Source organism: Pongo abelii, chromosome 17 (genome assembly GCF_028885655.2).
Source record: "Pongo abelii isolate AG06213 chromosome 17, NHGRI_mPonAbe1-v2.0_pri, whole genome shotgun sequence".
Taxonomy (NCBI): domain Eukaryota; kingdom Metazoa; phylum Chordata; class Mammalia; order Primates; family Hominidae; genus Pongo; species Pongo abelii.
In genome coordinates this window covers 34,570,333-34,588,566 of record NC_072002.2, presented here as the reverse complement: position 1 = coordinate 34,588,566, position 18,234 = coordinate 34,570,333, and the positions used below count along the sequence as shown (strand labels likewise).

The following is an 18,234-nucleotide window of genomic DNA, read 5'->3' as shown; positions in this document are numbered from 1 at the left end:
TATTGCCCACTGTGTGTCTGGCACAATAATAAATAGCCTAAACTCTTCCATAATGGCGCACCTACTCCACTAGGCACTTTATAGATTTTGTTTCATTTAATATTTATAATAACTGGCGAGGCATGGTGGCTCATGCTTGTAATCTCAACACTTTGGGAGGCTGAAGCCCGTGGATTTCTTTTCTTTTTTTTTCTTTTTCCTTTTTTTTTTGAGACAGAGTCTCGCTCTGTCGCCCAGGCTGGAGTGCAGCGGCGTGATCTCGGCTCACTGCAAGCTCTGCCTCCCAGGTTCACGCCATTCTCCTGCCTCAGCTTCCCGAGTAGCTGGGACTACAGGGGCCCGCCACCATGCCCGGCTAATTTTTTTGTATTTTTAGTAGAGACGGGGTTTCACCACGTTAGCCAGGATGGTCTTGATCTCCTGACATCGTGATCCGCCCGCCTCGGCCTCCCAAAGTGCTGGGATTACAGGAGTGAGCCACCGCACCTGGCCGAGCCCATGGATTTCTTGAGCCCAGGAGTTCAAGACCAGCCTGGGCAACACAGCAAAACCCTGTCTCGGCAAAAAATACAAAAATTAGCTGGGTGTGGTGGCTCTCACTTGTAGTCCCAGCTACTCAGGGGGCTGAGGTGGGAGGATCCCCTGAGCCAGGGGAGGTCAAGCTTGCAGTGAGCTGTGATCATGCTGCTACACTCTAGCCTGGGTGACTGAGTGAGACCCTATCTCAAAAAAAAATAATAATAACCCTATGAGGCAGTTCATATTAACCCATTTTACAAGTAAGAAAATTGTCATGCAGAGAAATTAAGTAACTTGCTTAAGAACAGTAAGTCTAGTGAACGGTGAGTTCAAGTCCAGTCCTCTCCCTCCTAGGCCCTGGCTCTCTGTGTACCACCATCCTTCTTCGAAGCTAGGTGCTGGCTGTGCCCAGCTTAAGGGACAGCCCCTCATCCCTGATCTTATCGTGCTTGGAGAAATGGACATCTCTATAGAATGTGCTAAGTGATAAGAGCTCTCTCCCAGGACACTATGAAAACCAGAGGACAGTATGCTCAGAATGAATTTTGTTTTTTAAGAGGCTAGATCTCACTCTGTTGCCCATGCTGGAGTGCAGTGGTATTACTGTAGCTCACTGCAGCCTCCAACTCCTGAGCTCAGTGATCCTATTGCCTCATCTTCCAAAGTAGGAGGGATTACAGACATGCACCACCGCATCCGGTTAATTTTTTTTCTTCTTTCTTCTAGAGATGGAGTCTTGCTATGTAGGCCAGGCTGGTCTCAAACTCCTGGCCTCAAGTGATCCACCCGCTTCAGCCTCCCAAAGTGTTAGGATTATAGGCATGAGCCACTGTGTTCGGCCCAGAATCAATTTTTTTTCTTGTATTTTCTGGTACAGATGGGGTTTTTCCATGTTGCCCAGGCTGATCTCGTACTCCTGAGCTCTGGCAATCCACTCACCTAGGCATCCCAAAGTGCTAGGATTACAGGCATGAGCCACAGCGTCTGGCCAGCCCAGAATCAATTTTTATCATAAGTTATTTGGATAAAGATGACCTCGTTAAAAAAAAAACAGCATTAATTCATGTATAAATAGTGATCCTGGGTCAAGAATTCAAAATTTCTATTTTAACTTATGCAAAAAAGCCTCCGAAGCCTCATAAAAACATCTTACTGTGACTTTCTTTTATGAAAATATTTTACACATAAGAACTGGTTTACAAAAATACAAATCAGAAATGACTGATCCTTACATTTATCTCAGCTGAAGTTCTAACATTTCTTCAGTAATGGCCCCCTGACACCCTCCTACCTGAGGAGCTAGGAGGGGAGATTAAATGATTGACACACCAGAGCCCAATGGGAAAACTGTTTGCTCAGGCGCATCTGTGTTAGCAAGAAAGGATCCTTAACCCCAAACTTACTTAACTAGTTCTGCAGAATTAAAAAATGTAAAACTATTAGTCCCTTTGCTTATTTTTGTTTGAGCTCGCCTACTGCAAGACTATAGAACTGTACTTCCTCTGACAATTAACTTTTTAAATTCCCAATGTTTTAAATCTTGAAACGAGTTGTATTTAGCCCTGGACAAAGGCTGCTGCTTCTCAGTGGTGTGAGAGGATATTTACCAAAGTCTTCTCCAGTCCAATCATGTCTCGGATGATTTGGCATCTTCGCACGTCATCCTGGAGATCAGCACCCACCTTTACTTTAAACCTAGAAAATGCATTTGGTTTGCTAGTTTAGACCTGTACCTGGACTTGGCAAGGGCACCTGGAGTTTCTGCAGAAGTGACCATCTCTGTCAACAATTCACAGACCATGTTTTCTAGTAACCTCTTGCTCTTTCCTCATCTTCAGATAAATCACTTGAAATAAACCTATGAACTTTCTCTCTTCATTCAGTATCAGGGCAATGACTCTCAATTATCTGCTGACCTGGAGTTAAGGAGCTAGACAGGGAAGTCAGGTCTTTAATACAATTAACTCTGTTTTTGCTGGGCCACAAAAAGGAATTAAGAACAAATAAGCCACCGTGAGAACTGAAGAGGAGAGCGGGGCTGACAAGGGGTGCCGAGTGAGCTACCTTGTGATAGCCTGAATGGAAAGGGTCTGGTTTACAAAGGAGAGCTTTGTCTTGAATTAACTCAGTGAGAGGAAGGCCACAGGGATGTCTGTCCCCTGCAGTGCAGGGGCCTGAGGTTCCGGGAGGGAAAGTGATGAGATCACGTAACTAGGAAATAGCACAGTGCGGCTGGAGCCTCCGTGCAGAGGTCTCCTTTACACCACATCCAGACACTTGTAGGGAGCTCCTTAATCTCTGTGGATGTCCAGCTATTCTCTTGAGACATGGGCCTCTATGTCCACACCCTATGACTCTGCTGTCAGAAGAGTGTGTTGCTGGCCTCAGTGTGGGCACTGGCAGGTGGAGGAGGGGACACCATCACACGGAGGCCAGCATCTGCCCCCTTGAACACCAGCCTATCCTCCTTGTGAGCCTCCTTGGCTGAGGTTCTCCTGCTGCTTTGCAAAGTGCCCCAGCTTGCAGAGTGCCGCACATTCTCAGGCACCTGCCGTTCTCTTCTGTACCAGCTGGGGGCTTCAACTACATGATCCGTGATGCTCCAGAGAGGGTGGCTGGCCTTAGGCTCTGGGTGCGAGGCTTCCTGTGTTGGGAAGAGACCCTTTCAATCTCCCCACAGCCTTCTCTGACTCACCAGATACATTGCTGCAGCCTCCCCCGGGTACGTAGAGGGAGGGCAAGCAGCCAGCACTTACAGCAGCTGCTCTGAATCCTGCCCTGTGCTGGTCCTTCTGAGATATGGCAACTTTGAGGTGGACCAAAGCTCATATTATTTCTACTGAGAGAAAATGAAGTTCAGAGAGGTTGAGTAATTTACCCATGATCACACAGCAGGTATTTGCAGGGGATGAGGGGAAAAGGCAAGATGTGATTTCAGTTCTATCAGATGCCAACATCTCTTTCTGTGGCTTCATGCTGCCTCCTTCAAGTTCTCACTCCTCAAGGCTTTATTTAGCTGAGGCATTAACAAGAATTCAGGGCCTCTCCAACTTAAGAGCGCATAGGAATCACTGGGGGATCTTGTTCCAATGCAGATTCCCATGCAGCGGGTCTGGCAAGAGGCCCAGGCTGCATTTCTCACAAGCTCCCAGGTGATGCTGGAGCTCCTGCTCCACAAGACACACTGAGTAGCAGGAGGCTCAGAGACCAGAGTGGCTGCAAGTCACATAGGAAGCTTGGTGACATGTCACAGGCAAAAAGTGCCACCATGAGCTGTGCTGAGGGACGCACAGTGACCGGGTCAAAAGACATGATGGTCCCTCTGCATCCTGCCAGGTGTCAGGACGCAGGGTCATCAACCATCGAGGTTCATCCAGAGAAGGTCTTAGGATGGCCAGAGGTCTTTACCTGCACAAGTGAGAGTCAGAAGGGAGAAGTGCAGATGAGCAGTGTGGAAAGGAGGTGGCCTGGAGGGAGAGGAGGGCTGTCACTCAAGTGGAAGAGGAACAGCCTGGCTCTTGGGAACTGGGACCTCTGGCTGGAAATTACATGGAAGCAAAGGGTTCCTGAAATTAAAGACCCACCTGGCTGGGTGCGGTGGCTCACACCTGTAATCCCAGCACTTTGGGAGGCTGAGGCAGGCGGATCACCTGAGGTCAGGAGTTCAGGACCAGCCTGATCAACATAGCGAAACCCTGTCTCTATTAAAAATATAAAAATTGCTGGGTGCGGTGGCTCACGCCTGTAATCCCAGCACTTTGGGAAGCCGAGGCGGGCGGATCATGAGCTCAGGAGATCGAGACCATCCTGGCTAACATGGTGAAACCCTGTCTCTACTAAAAATACAAAAAAATTAGCCGGGTGTGGTGGCGGGCGCCTGTAGTCCCAGCTACTCTGGAGGCTGAGGCAAGAGAATCACTTGAACCTGGGAGGCAGAGGTTGCGGTGAGCCAAGATGGTGCCATTGCACTCCAGCCTGGGCAACAAGAGTGAAACTCCATCTCAAAAAAAAAGAAAAAAAAAAAAAAACAACCCACAAAAATTAGCCAGGTGTGATGGCGGGTGTCTGTAATCCCAGCTACTTGGGAGACTGAGGCAGGAGAATGGCTTGAACCCGGGAGGTGGAGGTTGCAGTAAGCCGAGATTGCGCCACTGCACTCCAGCCTGGGTGACCAGAGTGAAACTTCATCTCAAAAAAAAAAAAAAAAAAAAAAAAAAAAAGAGTAGAAAAGACCCACCTAATATTCAAAGCCCTCAAAGAATGGAAAGTGCCTCACCAAGTTAAGCTCGCTGCCTCTGGAGATGTTCATGCAGAAGCTGAATCAACGCTGTTACTGATGGTAAAGACTGGATTTCTATTCTAGGTTAGTGCCTGAAATAAACTATCTCCTAAGCCTCTTTCAACTCTGATGTCCTATGATTCCAATTAGGACTCACATCCTGCCTTTAGGGAAAGAGCCTGGCCTAAGGGGAAACTTCTCTTATGCATCCCTATGAGTCAGAGTGATCCTAGCCCGTGGGTGCCTTTTACTCCTTGGCTCCCTGCCAGGAGAAACTCACTGCCTGAGTCTCTCCTGCCGCCAACTGGGAAAGTCAAGTCCATCATCACACTCACCTGGTCCAGCCATCCTTCAGCGCCTGGGCACAGAGCTGTGGGAAAGGAGCACAGGGTCACACACTGCAGAGAGCCCCTTGGTCTGACCAGGACGTCAGTCATTGCTGATCTGTTTCACAAGCATTACGGTTATAGCATAGACCAGAGTAACACCCATGGGTTGTCGAAATTAACAGCAGAAACAGCTTGGCTGACAGAGATCACTTTTTACTTGTAGGGTGACTTTCTTTCCTCATCTCTATGGGAACCATTTTTTTAATGGTCACAACCTTCCCGGAAGGGGAATATAGCATTGATCTCTCTCTCTTTTTAAAGCTAGAATATTCTGTGGCATCCATAGAATGAGTGGATATAAGAGTAACATGCAGAAGCCAGCCTCTCTCCACTCTCTCTAGAAGTGGGCACAGTCTAAGGAGAAACAGTAATAAATCAACCATGTGCCGACTGCATGCCATGTGCCAGCCATGGTGCCTTGAGCATGACACAACTTACAGCATGTATCTGAATCCTCAAAACCACCCCATGAAATAGGCATTACTTCTCAGTCTTGCAGTGGGTCTGCCGCTGGTGCTGCCTGGGAATCATACCCTAGGCTGTCACTTTCCAGAACCCAAGGTGACTCACTAAGTCACAGAGTCCTGCGGTCCACAAGGTGAATGGCTTTGCATTTGCTTGTGTACTTTCAGAACGAGGCCTTGGATCCAAAATAATATTTTTTGTTGTTTTTTGAGACAGACTCTTGCTCTGTCACTCAGGTTGGAGTGCAGTGGCATGATCTTGGCTCATTGCAACCCCTGCCTCCTGGGTTCAAGTGATTCTCCTGCCTCAGCCTCCTGAGTAGCTGGTACTACAGATGCACATTACCATGCCCAGATAATTTTTTGTATTTTTAGTAGAGACGGGGTTTCACCATGTTGGCCAGGCTGGTTTCGAACTTCTGACCTCACGTGATCCACCCACCTCAGCCTCCCAAAATGCTAGGATTACAGGCGTGAGCCACCGCTCTCAGCCAAAATGATTTAGAAAGGTGAACGGGAAAGTATTAAATTTCTCCCAGAGAGGCTGGAATCGAAAGCCCATGTGACATAAGAAGGAATATATATTTGGTCTCTGCCCCCATTGCTGCCCCCCTATTTCCTAGCTCACAGCCCCTAAAACCCTTGGCATCTCCTGAGCGATAGGAGTGTCTTTTGTACGTGAATGAGAGAGCCCTGCTGAGGTCCCCTATGTAGCTTCAGGATGGGGCTGGGGACCAGAAAGACCTGAAAGGCATGACTGTGGGGTTGGAAACTTTAGCCTATTCCCAGATATCTGGGGAGGCGAGGGGGCTGAAGGTTGAATTGACGGCCAATGGCCAAATACTGAATCACACCTAAATACTGAAGCCTCCATAAAACCCCCAAGGAACAGGGTTCACAGAGCTTCCAGGTTGGTGAACACGTGGAGGTACTGGGAGTGTGGCTCACCTGGAGGGGACATAGAAGCTCTGTACCCCCTCCTCACACCTTGCCCTATGTGTCTCTTCAGTTTGGCTGTTCTTAAGTTGCATCCTTTATAATAAATGAGTAAACATAAGTAGTGTTTCCCTGAATTCCATGAGGCATTCCACCAAATGATTGAACTCAGCGCGGGGTTTGTGGGAACCTCTAATCGGAGGCAAAGCCAGTCAGAAGCACAGGTGACAACGTGGACTTGTGATTGGCATCTGCCATGGGGCAGTCCTGTAAGACTGAGTCCTTAACCTGTGGGGTCTGGGGCTAGTTCCAGGTATGTGCTGTCAGAATTGAGTAAAATAGCAGGACACCCAGTTGGTGTCCACAGAGAACTGGAGAACTGGTTGGCATGAGAAGGAAAACCATACACATCTGGTGTCAGAAACCATACACATACTGAGAGTAGTGGTATGAGGACAGAAGGAAAAACAGGTTGGTTTCTCCCCATTCAGCTGTCTACAAAGCCAGGTTAAAATGCCCACCTGCTTCAACGTGTCATCTGAGTACCCCAGCCAGGCGCACGATGTCGTGTAAGCAGGGTAGCCTTGTGCCAGCATTTGCTTCTCTGTGAAAACACAGCGCCGTCAACATTTTGCACTTTCCAGGGCCCTTTGGAATTGGAAGTGCCTGTAGCTAAGCTGTTTCCCCTGGAGAGTCCAGCTGTTCTCCTGACCCGGCCCTTCACACACACCCAGCCACAAATTACTAGGATGTCAAACCCAGGTGATCAGGATACTCTCATGGACTGCCCTGCTCCCCAAGGGCCCTCCCTACAGTTTAATCCTAAAGCCAAACTTCCTTTCAGCAGTGGCTGAAGCAAACTCTGCAGTCAGAGGTCATACCCAGGAGGCTTCACCATGCAGACTTGAATGTTGATTTGAGGGCCTAGCTGCTCAGCACAGGGCATTTGGGAGGACAACGTGTACCCCAAAAGGACAGGGGCACTCAAAAGTGGACAATGTTAGCAAAAACAATGAAGAAAATTTTCTTACAACCCACCTCTTTCTTTTTTACCAACTTGACCTTTCTGCAGTATTTCTGGAAGAAATAAAAAGCATCACTCACTCTTTTAGGAAACAAAGCATGCCACTACTGTGTGTGCACATCGTGTATCCCAGAAAGCTTCCAAACTCACCTAGGGCATCCTCCTCAGTCAGGACATCGGTGATGTACCTGAAATCTATGCAGGATACCAGCGTCCTGGGATCCTGGCAACGTGACAGGAGGGGAAGAGGCCTGAATCAATTCTAAGGTGGGTTATATTTTGTTTTTTAAAATTTATTATTCTTTTTTTAGAGACAAGGTCTCACTCTGTTGCCCAGGCTGGAGTGCAGTGATGCCATCACAGCTCACTGCAGCCTCAGTCTCCCCGGCTTATGTGATCCTCCTGCCTCAGTCTCCTGAGTAGCTGGGACTCCAGGTGTATGCCACTATGCCCGGCTAATTTATTTTTATTTTTGTAGAGATGGGGTCTCACTATGTTGACCAGGTTGATCTTGAGCTCCTGGCTTCAAGCAGTCCTCCCTCCTTGGCCTCCCAAAGGGCTGGGATGACAGGGGTGGGTTATGTTTCTAAGAAGTTGCTTATGGTGATACATGGGGCTCATTCTTTCCTGGAAGGAACCTTTAGGGTTTTGTTAAATTGTTTGACTCTGTCATTCCTAAGTGTAGAGTCCTTTAGAGGCTCCTCACTGCCCCTGACGAAGCCCTCAGACGCTCATGCTCTGATCCCTTGCCACCCACCCCCACCCTGTTCTTTCCAGCTAACATGACTTCCCGGAAGGAGGGCCTGGCCCCAGGCAAACACTCAGCAGGAGCTCAGCGGGGAGATGAACACCTGGCATCACTCTGTATATCAGCGCCACACCGCAGGGCTGTCCACGGTGAGCTACGAGGCTGGAGATGGTCCTGGAGCAGTGAACTGCAGAGGAAAGAAGGCTGCCCTACCCCTGGGCCACCGCTCACTCGCAATGTGACCTTCGGCAGCTTCTTCTCCTGCCAAATGGGGATGTTTGCTTCACTGACAGGAACACAGTGGGTGAACCAGGAGTGAGCAGCCCACTTGGCTGACCACCCACCAACATCTCGGCGGGGCCTCGTGCTGAGACCTCTCCCCACCCTGACGGAACAGTCAGTTGGAAAACAGCCAGTAGTTCCATTCCCACTAACATCTTATAGTGACCAATAATACTCTACCATAACTGTCGAAAATCCTAAAAGCTCTTTCAACCCTGACATTCTACTTCTAAGAGTTCTGGGCCAGGCTCGGTGGCTCACACCTGTAATCCCAGCACTTTGGGAGGCTGAGACGGGTGGATCACCTGAGGTCAGGAGTTCGAGCTCAGCCTGACCAACATGGTGAAACCCCGTCTTCACTAAAAATACAAAAAATTAGCTGGGCATGGTGGCGGGCGCCTGTAATCCCAGCTACTCAGGAGGCTGAGACAGGAGAATCGCTTGAATCAGTTGCAGTGAGCTGAGATTATGCCACTGCACTGTAGCCTGGGCAACAAGAAGGAAACTCCGTCTGAAAAAAAAAAGAAAAGAAAAAAGAAAAGAGTACTGGCATTGAAAGGGAACAGGGTCCAAAGATGGAGGGTCCACAGGTGGGACCTCAGGCACATTTCTGGTGGCCTGCAAATCATTCCCTTTTGGTGGCTACCTCCTTCACCCCTGTAAAAGGCCGACCTTGAGTCTAGAAGGGGGCTCAAGAGCTCTGTGTCCTTCCCCTACAGATGGCCCCAAAGCCACTCTCCATGTCAGAGACGATGTGACAGCCTCCTGTCTTCACTTTCCTCCAGAGGAGGAGCAGTCTCCTGCCCAACATTCTTCAAGGCCATGGTGTTCTTTGTTTTTCCTTAATTTTTTGCCAACTAATAACAAGGGCCTTCATTTGTGGATCACGAGGTTTTTAACCACCACCCAGGTGTCGCACTGAGGCCACCGCAGCTCAGAGTGGGGGAGTCACATGCTCAAGGTCATGCAGCTGGTGAGCAGTGAAACCTGGACTCACAGCCAGCTCTGCATGGGGTCTGAAGCTCATTCCCCTTTAATTTGCCCAGTTTTTTCCTCCTCAGCATCCGGTTGCTCACCCCTGCTATGAAAAGGTTAAGGAGAAAGAAAACAGTCAAATGCATAGCTTTAGAATTCAGTGTTGAGCTCCTTCCCTGCTGGAATTGTACAGTAGAGGTTACAATGGCCTGATCTTACTCTTGGTGTCAAAGTGACTGGATATTATCTTTTTTCTTTTTTTGAGACAGGGTCTTGCTCTGTCACCTGAGTGCAGTGGTACAATTATAGCTCACTGCAGCCTGAAACTCCTGGGCTCAAGCCATCCTCCAGCCTTCCAAAGTGCTGGGATTACAGGCTTGAGCTACCATGCCTGGCCTGGATAATATCTGCATAATATTATAACGTCTGGCTTTTCAGAGTTTACGAGCTGCTTTTCTCATTGATCTTTAATTCTATGAGTCTCCTAGAGAAGTTAGGATGATCCTCTTGTTATAGTCAGGCAACGGAGGCTCAGAGAACTGGCACCGTGTGTTACACATGCACGGTGGGGGAGGCAGGACCCCCTCACTGCTTCCCCTCATGCCACCCTGCCTGCATGAGCACAGCCATCCGTTACGTCAGATATCAGAAAAGGAACGTCATATTTTATTGGCTTTTTGCTTTATCATCACTATAGTGATCAACAGATAGTCCTGAATATATTTACTGATCATCAAAAGGCATGTTATCCATGAAATCCATTTCATTTACAGAAACAATTGTAACATTAACGATTCTACTCACCATGTCCACAAGTAACTTCCAGACAGGCTTGAAGTAAAAAAGAAAGGATTTATAAGACATATGTGTAAAGTCCCCATTTTTTTCCTGACAGTAAATGCATTGGCAGCAAATGCTGGCTGTCAGCCACCAGGTCCCCACACCCCCCTCTACTGCTGCCTGCGTCTTCTGCCATCCCGTCTCCTTTTCTCCTCCTCCTACAGTTCGCTACCTACTGCCAAAACCTCTCAGAGGAGAAAAAAACACCAAAGCAATTATCTGTATTTCCTTTTGGGGGCTGCAGTGTGTCTGTCTTTCCTCTGTGCGTAGGGAAAATCAGTATCGTGCAGCTCCCAGGAGCCTTCTAAGCATTTGTGAGAGGAGTTACCTTTCCCTCCTGCTTGGCCCACAAGTCCCACACCGCGTTTAGGACGGCCGCTGTCGCCAGGTGCACCACGCCCTTCTCTGGACCAATCTGGTTAGGAAGCAAAGTACAACAGCACTTTTTAGAAATGAAAGAGGGCTGGGTGTGATGGCCCACATCTGTAATCCCAGGACTTTGGGACCAAGACCAGCCTGGCCAACATGGTGAAACCCCGTCTCTACTGAAAATAGAAAAATGAGCCAGGTGTGGTAGTGTGTGCCTGTAGTCCCTACTCGGGAGGCTGAGGCGAGAGGATCACTTGAACGCAGAAGGTGGAGGTTGCAGTGAGCCAAGATCGCACCACTGCACTCCAGCCTGGGCAACAGAGCAAGACTCTGTCTCAAAAAAAAAAAAACAAAAAAAACAGAGAGAGAGAAAGATATTTAGGTCTTCCATCCAGGGACATATCTCAAGAATTAAAAGGCAACAATAGAAACCCACCTAAAGGTTAAGTTTAAAAAAAAACAGTTGCTAACCTACTGAAGAGTTTTAAGAATAGTAGGAAAAACACCTGTGTTTTCCTCTCTTCTCTCTCTCTATATATATGTATGTATGTATATGTATGTATATACATATGAACACACACACACATACGTACTTCTTTTTTTCTGAACCATTTGAATAAAGTTGCAAATATCATGCTCTTTTAACCCTAAATACATTAGTGTACAGTTCTTGAAAACAAGGATATTTTCTTACATAACCGTAGTACAATGATCACACTCAGGGAATACAACGTTGATAGAATATTGTTATCTAAAGGCCAGTCCATAATCAAATATCACCAGTTTTTTCCAATAATGTATTTTATTTTACCCTAATCCATATCCCATCTGGGATCATGTATTGCATTTAGTCGTCATGCCTCTTTAGTCTCTTTTTACCTGGAATAATTTTTCTTCTTCTTTTTAAAATGTTATTAGCATTTTAAAAGAGTACAGGCCAGTTGATTTGTACAGCATCCCTCAATTTGGGTTGATCTGGAGTTCCTTCATGACTAGATTCAGGTAATACATTTTTTGGCATCAATACTACATAAATGATTATGTCATTTTGTTTTATTATTAGGGTTGTTAACTTTTACCACTTGGGTAACTTAGTGTCCATTTGCTTTCTCCACTGTGAAGTTACCATTTCATTTTCCAAGTAAGGAGGTTATTATTGTCCTAAAATTTGGGCATCCCTTGATGACTCTTGCCTCAATTAATTGTAGCTATGACAGTTATGGTGATTTTCTGATGTTATCATTCCATTTATGTTTATTCGATTTTAATCAGCTGTAATGGTGGGCTTGACCTTGTTGTTTATTACCTCCTTAAAAATTTTTTATTTTATTATTTTTATTTTTAAAAAGTACAGATGGGGGTCTCATCTATGCTGCCCAGGCTGGTCTTGAACTCCTGGCCTTAAGTGATTCTCCTGCTTCAGCCCCGAGGTGCTGGGATTACAGGCATGAGCTACTGTGCCCAGCTGATTGTTCATTATCTGAATGGACTCATGGATTTTATTCAATGGGTTATAAGCCATTACTATCATATTTATTTGGATGCTCAAATTGTCCCAGATTCAGCCAATGGGAACTTCTTCAAGGTGACATCTTTCAAGGTAAGTTTAATATTCTCTGTATAAAGTAAAAGATGAAATCCCAGGTACTATTGAAAGTACATTCTCTTGTGCCCTTCTCAGTGCATGGGTGGGAGACTGAGCCAGGTTAGGAAAAGACAAAATCTGGTATCACGGGACAAAGACAAAGGTCAGGGTATTGAATTCACCTTACTGTGTTGGAATCCTTTCTCCAGAGCCTCACTTTTTCATGCCTTGAATTTATAGTTCAAATACCAAACACATAAAAGGTACGATGGTCTTCCATCTTTTTAAATTTGCTCTTCTCTTACTGTTTTCTCTTTAATGACCTTCTTTTACGTCTCTTTTTTTTTTTTTTTTTTTTTTGAGACAGAGTCTCGCTCTGTCGCCCAGGCTGGAGTGCAGTGGTGCGATCTCGGCTCACTGCAAGCTCCGCCTCCCAGGTTCATGCCATTATCCTGCCTCAGACTCCTGAGTAGCTGGGACTACAGGCGCCCGCCACCACGCCCGGCTAATTTTTTGCATTTTTAGTAGAGACAGGGTTTCACCGTGTTAGCCAGGATGGTCTCGACCTCCTGACCTCGTGATCTGCCTGCCTTGGCCTCCCAAAGTGCTGGGATTACAGGAGTGAGCCACCGGCACGGCCTGACCTTCTCTTATATCTCTAATACTACTCATTATTTCTTCATAAAAAGATTGCCCATTTAGTACTTTATCCTCTAGAGCACTTTCCAATTCAGGGAGGAGGAGATGAGGTCCTTAGAGAAGAGATAGCTCTCAGGACCCAAATCTTAGGACCTCATCTCCTTAGGAGAACATTTTATTCAGCTAAATTTGGGCTTGAGTCATTTAGATCATCAGTCTTACAGAAATGAGTTGTTTACCTCAAAATACTGATGATCTAAATGACTCAGGCCCGAATTTAACTGAATAAAATGTTTTACTTTAAAATTATAAACCCATCTCTAGGACGGGCATGGTGGCTCACCCCTGTAATCCCAGCACTTTGGGAGGCTGAGGAAGGTGGATCACTTGAGGTCAGGAGTTCGAGACCAGCCTGGCCAACGTGGTCAAACCCCATCTCTACTAAAATTACAAACATTAGCCAGGTGTGCTAGTGCATGCCTGTAGTCCCAGCTACTCAGGAGGCTGAAGCAGCAGAACTGTTTGAACCCAGGAGGCGGAGGTTGCAGTGAGCCGAGATTGCATCACTGCACTCCAACCTGGGTGACAGAGTGAGACTTCATCTCAAAAAAATAAATAAATAAACAAATAAATAAACCCATCTCTATTTTCACATTTGTTGCACTCAAAGGACATCTCAGACCTTGGTAATATTACTTATGTAAGCATTTTATAAAATAGATCCCTTACCCATCTGAGCTGCCCATCACTTGTGAGCTGCCTATAGAAGCCTCTGAAGTCACCAACAATGTCCTTGAGGTCCTTGTTGAGCACATGGTGGGCGAGGGCATTCACAGCACAGACAACTATTTAAAAAGGATTGAACTCTTGTTTATGCTTCTATATTAGGTCAGGAAATTAACACCTGAAAACATCACAAACAAATGTGAACATTTTATGAAAAAATTAAATCTAGGCCAGGCGCGGTGGCTCACGCCTATAATCTCAACACTTTGGAAGGCCACAGCGGGCGGACCACTTGAGATGAAGAGTTCCAGACCAGCCTGGCCAACATGGTGAAACCCTGTCTCTACTGAAAATACAAAAATTAGCAGGACACAGTGGTGCGCGCCTGTAATCCCAGCTACTCAGGAGGCTGAGGCAGGAGAATCGCTTGAACCCAGGAGGCAGAGGTTGCAGTGAGCTGAGATTGCACCATTGCACTCCAGCCTGGGCAACAAGAGTGAGACTCCATCTCAAAGGTATATTCTTTTTAAAATTGCATCAAATATGTTTTCTTTTCTTTTCTTTTTTAGGCAGGGTCTCACTCTGTCACCCAGGCTGGAGTGCAGTGGCACGATCACAGCTCACCGCAATCTTGACCTCCCCGGCTCAGGTAATCCTCCCACCTCAGCTTCTCGAGTAGCTGGGATTACAGGCATGTGCTGCCACACCTGGTTAATTTTGGTATTTTTTGTAGAGATGCAGTTTCGACATGCTGCCCAGGCTGGTGTCAAATTACTGCGCTCAAGTGATCCACCTGCCTTGGCCTCCCAAAGTTCTGGGATTACAGGCATGAGCCACTGTGCCCGGCCCCATATATTTTCTGTGGTTGTCATAAGAAATATCACACAAGAAGAACACGTGTTAATCCATATACTGAGCTAAACTTCCTGAGTAGAGAACACATTGTGATTGGCTGTCACATGAAAAACAGAATCATAGATTGACAAGTTTAAATAATGTTCCCAAATTATTTTCCTACTCACTTTGTAAAGTGTTTGAACAATCAGATTCAAAACCAAACCATGCTAGTTCATGTTCCTAAGGAATAAGAAGGCTGACTTAATAGAATTTTTAAAAAGAGAAATGCCTTTTCATTAGTGACAAGTATAGAAAATGTCTTGAATTCATAACATAAACTATTAAACATTAAATAAAATGAATTTGCAATTAGCATACTATTTTTATGTAAAATGTTAAAATATATGAAAACACTGTCTTAAACATGAAATTTCTTACTATTGACTTTCTTATGATATACTACATTTTTCATAAGTAATTTGAAGGTTAAATTTAATTTGGGTCAGCATTACCATCAATTATTTATTTTTGGTACCTTGAATTATTATTATTATTTTTTAGAGACAGAGTTTCACTCTGTCACCCAGCCTGGAGTGCAGTGGCGGGATCTAGGCTCATTGCAATCTCTGCCTCCTGGGCTCAAGTGATCCTTCCACCTCAGCCTCCTGAGTAGCTGGGACCACAGGCTCGAGCCGCCATGCCCAGCTAATTTCTTGTATTTTTGGTAGAGATGGGGTTTCACCATGCTTCCCAGGCTGGTCTCGAGCTCCTGAGCTCAAGTGATACACCTGCCTCGGCCACCAAAATTACTGGGATTACAGGCGTGAGACACTGCACCCAGCACCTCACTGTAATCTTGAATGCCTAGCCCAAACAATCTTTGTCTCAGCCTCTTGAGTAGCTAGGACCTACACGCAACACCACACCAGCTAATTTTTAAATTTTTTGTAGTGACAAGGTCTTGCTATGTTGCATGGGGCAGGGGGTGGGGAGGTTCTGGAACTCTGGGCTCAAGCAATCCTCCCACCTCGGCCTCCCAAAGTGTTGGGATTACAGGTATGAGCCACCATGTCCCGTGGTATTTTACTTTGAAAGGATTTCTTGGACCTGGCACTCACTCCTGTAATGCCAGCACTTTGGGAGGCTGAGGTGGGTGGATCACTTGAGCTCAGGAATTTGAGACCAGCCTGGGCAGTGTGGCAAGACATCATCTCTACAAAAAATACAAAAATTAGCCAGTTGCGGTGGTGCGCCTGTGGTCCCCGCCTCTCGGGAGGCTGAGGTAGGAGGATCACTTGAGGTAGGAGGATCACTTTAGCTTTGGAGGCAGAGATTGCAGTGAGCTGAGACTGTGCCACTGCACTCCAGCCTAGGTGACAGAGCTGGGCCCTGTCTCAAATAATAATAATAATAATAATAATAAAAAGGCTTTCTTGTGTTATTTAAGATGATGAATAAGTAAAGTAACCCTTCGATCCTTTGCCAATTCTAGGAAACATTTAGCCTACGTTGTGTAAATGGCCACAATAATTGAATCAAGCCATCAACTTAGCCTCAAAGAAAGGAATGTATTCCAAAACGTTTTGATAAATTTGTTTGGTGCTGCCATGGATTCAATAGTAAAAGTTTTCAGTCATTTAATAGGACAGTTGTAGAGGTACAGTTTTACTGTCAATAAGATCTTGAGAAGGACAGTTTGAAAGTGGTGCCCCAGGCTGGGCACGGTGGCTCACGTCTGTAATCCTAGCACTTTGGAAGGCCAAGGCCGGTGGATCACCTGAGGTCAAGAGTTTGAGACCAGCTTGGCCAACATGGTGAAACCCCATCTCTACTAAAAATACAAAAATTAGCTGGGCATGGTGGCGGGTGCCTGTAATCCCAGCTACTTGGGAGGCGGAGGGAGGAGAATCACTTGAACCCAGGAGGTGGAGGTTGCAGTGAGCCAAGACCATGCCATTGCACTCCAGCCTGGGCAACAAGAGCGAAACTCCGTCTCAAGAAAAAGAAAGAAAGTGATGCCCCAAGCTTTTAGCACATGCCTGGCTAAGGGTGAAACAGCTCTCGGATGATTGCACACTTTAGGTCACATGTAGCATTTAGGGCTGAACCAGCCATTCCAGGATCTCTAGGGCTTTTGTTAACGGGATACACAATCATTCTGGTTCAGACATTCATTCCCTAGAATTGTGAGAAGACAGAATCCTCCTCACTTCTTGAAGGTTGATGCTCTTGAATTAAAGAAAATCTGAAGTAAGTCAGTGACTCACAGTGAGGTACGTTATTATCGACACCAAACCACCATCTCAGGGATTTGATGGTTGCTATAAATCATTGACTGAAGCATACCTCTGGTTCGTGTCACAATACCAAATGCACTTAACAAAAGCTAAGGATGATCTCATTTTTATGACTCTCAGAGTGCACAAGCAGCACTTATATGTTCATCTACAGTGTATGGATTTTTCTTGCTCAACAGGAGACTGGAATTTGTTGCATTCAATAGAAATTTGGGTTGTGAGGCCAGGCACAGTGGCTTATGCCTGTAATCCCAGCACTTTGGGAGGCTGAGGCAGGCGGATCACCTGAGGTCAGAAGTATGAGACCAACCTGATCAACATGGTGAAACCCTGTCTCTACTAAAAATACAAAAATTAGCTGGGCGTGGTGGCGCATGCCTGTAATCCCAGCTACTTGTGGGGGCTGAGGTATGAGAATCACTTGAACCTGGGAGGCAGAGGTTGCGGTGAGCCAGCCAAGATCATGCCATCGCCCTCCAGTCTGGGCGACAAGAGCGAAACTCCGCCTCAAAAAAAAAAAGAGAAATTTTGGCTGTGGCAGAAAATTGACTTGGAAAAGAAAAAAAAGGCCCTTGAAAGCAGCTTCTTGGCAACTAAACCCAGGGGGTTTTCTCTTGTGATTCTATCTGCTCAGGGACTTCAGTTCTCTGGAGCCTCTAGCACTGGAAGGACATTGAGTAAAGTCTGTGGGTGACTTGTGGGTGTCTGAAGTAAGAGTGGTGTCATAAACTCTTAAGGCTGGGTTTTTAAAAATTTTGTCTATTTAAAAATTCCTTCTTTGTATATCTTTTTCTATATATTTTTAAAAACTAACTTAGTCTACATTGTACATATTATTACACACGTGTCCAAACCTAAGAGTGACCCCTATTGTAAACTACAGACTTTGGGTGATCATGATGTGCCAATGCAGGTCCATCAGTTGTACCAAATGGGCCACTCTGGGCAGAATGTTGATAATGAGGAGGCTGTGCCTGTGTGGGGACAGGGGTATGTGGGAAATCTTTGGAACTTCCATTCAGTTTTGCTGTGAACCTAAAACTACTCTAAAAAAATAAAGTCTTAAAAAAAAAAAAGGCTGGCCACGGTGGCTCATGCCTGTAATCCCAGCACTTTGGGAGGTCGAGGCGGGTGGATCACCTGAGGTCAGGAGTTCAAGACCATCCTGGCTAACACAGTGAAACCCCATCTCTACTAAAAATAAAAAAAAAAATTTGCCGGGCGTGGTGGCAGGCGCCTGTAGTCCAGCTACTCCAGAGGCTGAGGCAGGAGAATGGCGTGAACCCAGGAAGCAGAGCTTGCAGTGAGCCGAGATCGTGCCACTG

The 18,234-nt window shown here is 46.2% G+C and overlaps 1 protein-coding gene across 5 annotated transcripts in view; it reads right to left on the bottom strand.

The window, feature by feature from the left end:
- ENOSF1 (enolase superfamily member 1) overlaps nucleotides 1–18,234 on the bottom strand; it is a 38,884-nt gene that overhangs the window by 9,824 nt on the left and 10,826 nt on the right. For 2 of the 5 annotated variants that reach the window (XM_063716771.1, NM_001132187.1), the window contains 8 exon segments: nucleotides 13,779–13,894; nucleotides 10,785–10,871; nucleotides 10,421–10,447; nucleotides 7,762–7,834; nucleotides 7,626–7,664; nucleotides 7,109–7,191; nucleotides 5,134–5,168; nucleotides 2,127–2,214 (listed from right to left, as the gene is read on the bottom strand). In XM_063716771.1, the coding sequence (XP_063572841.1) occupies nucleotides 2,127–2,214; nucleotides 5,134–5,168; nucleotides 7,109–7,191; nucleotides 7,626–7,664; nucleotides 7,762–7,834; nucleotides 10,421–10,423 (321 nt within the window). In that variant the 5' untranslated portion in view covers nucleotides 10,424–10,447; nucleotides 10,785–10,871; nucleotides 13,779–13,894. 5 annotated transcript variants of the gene reach the window in all.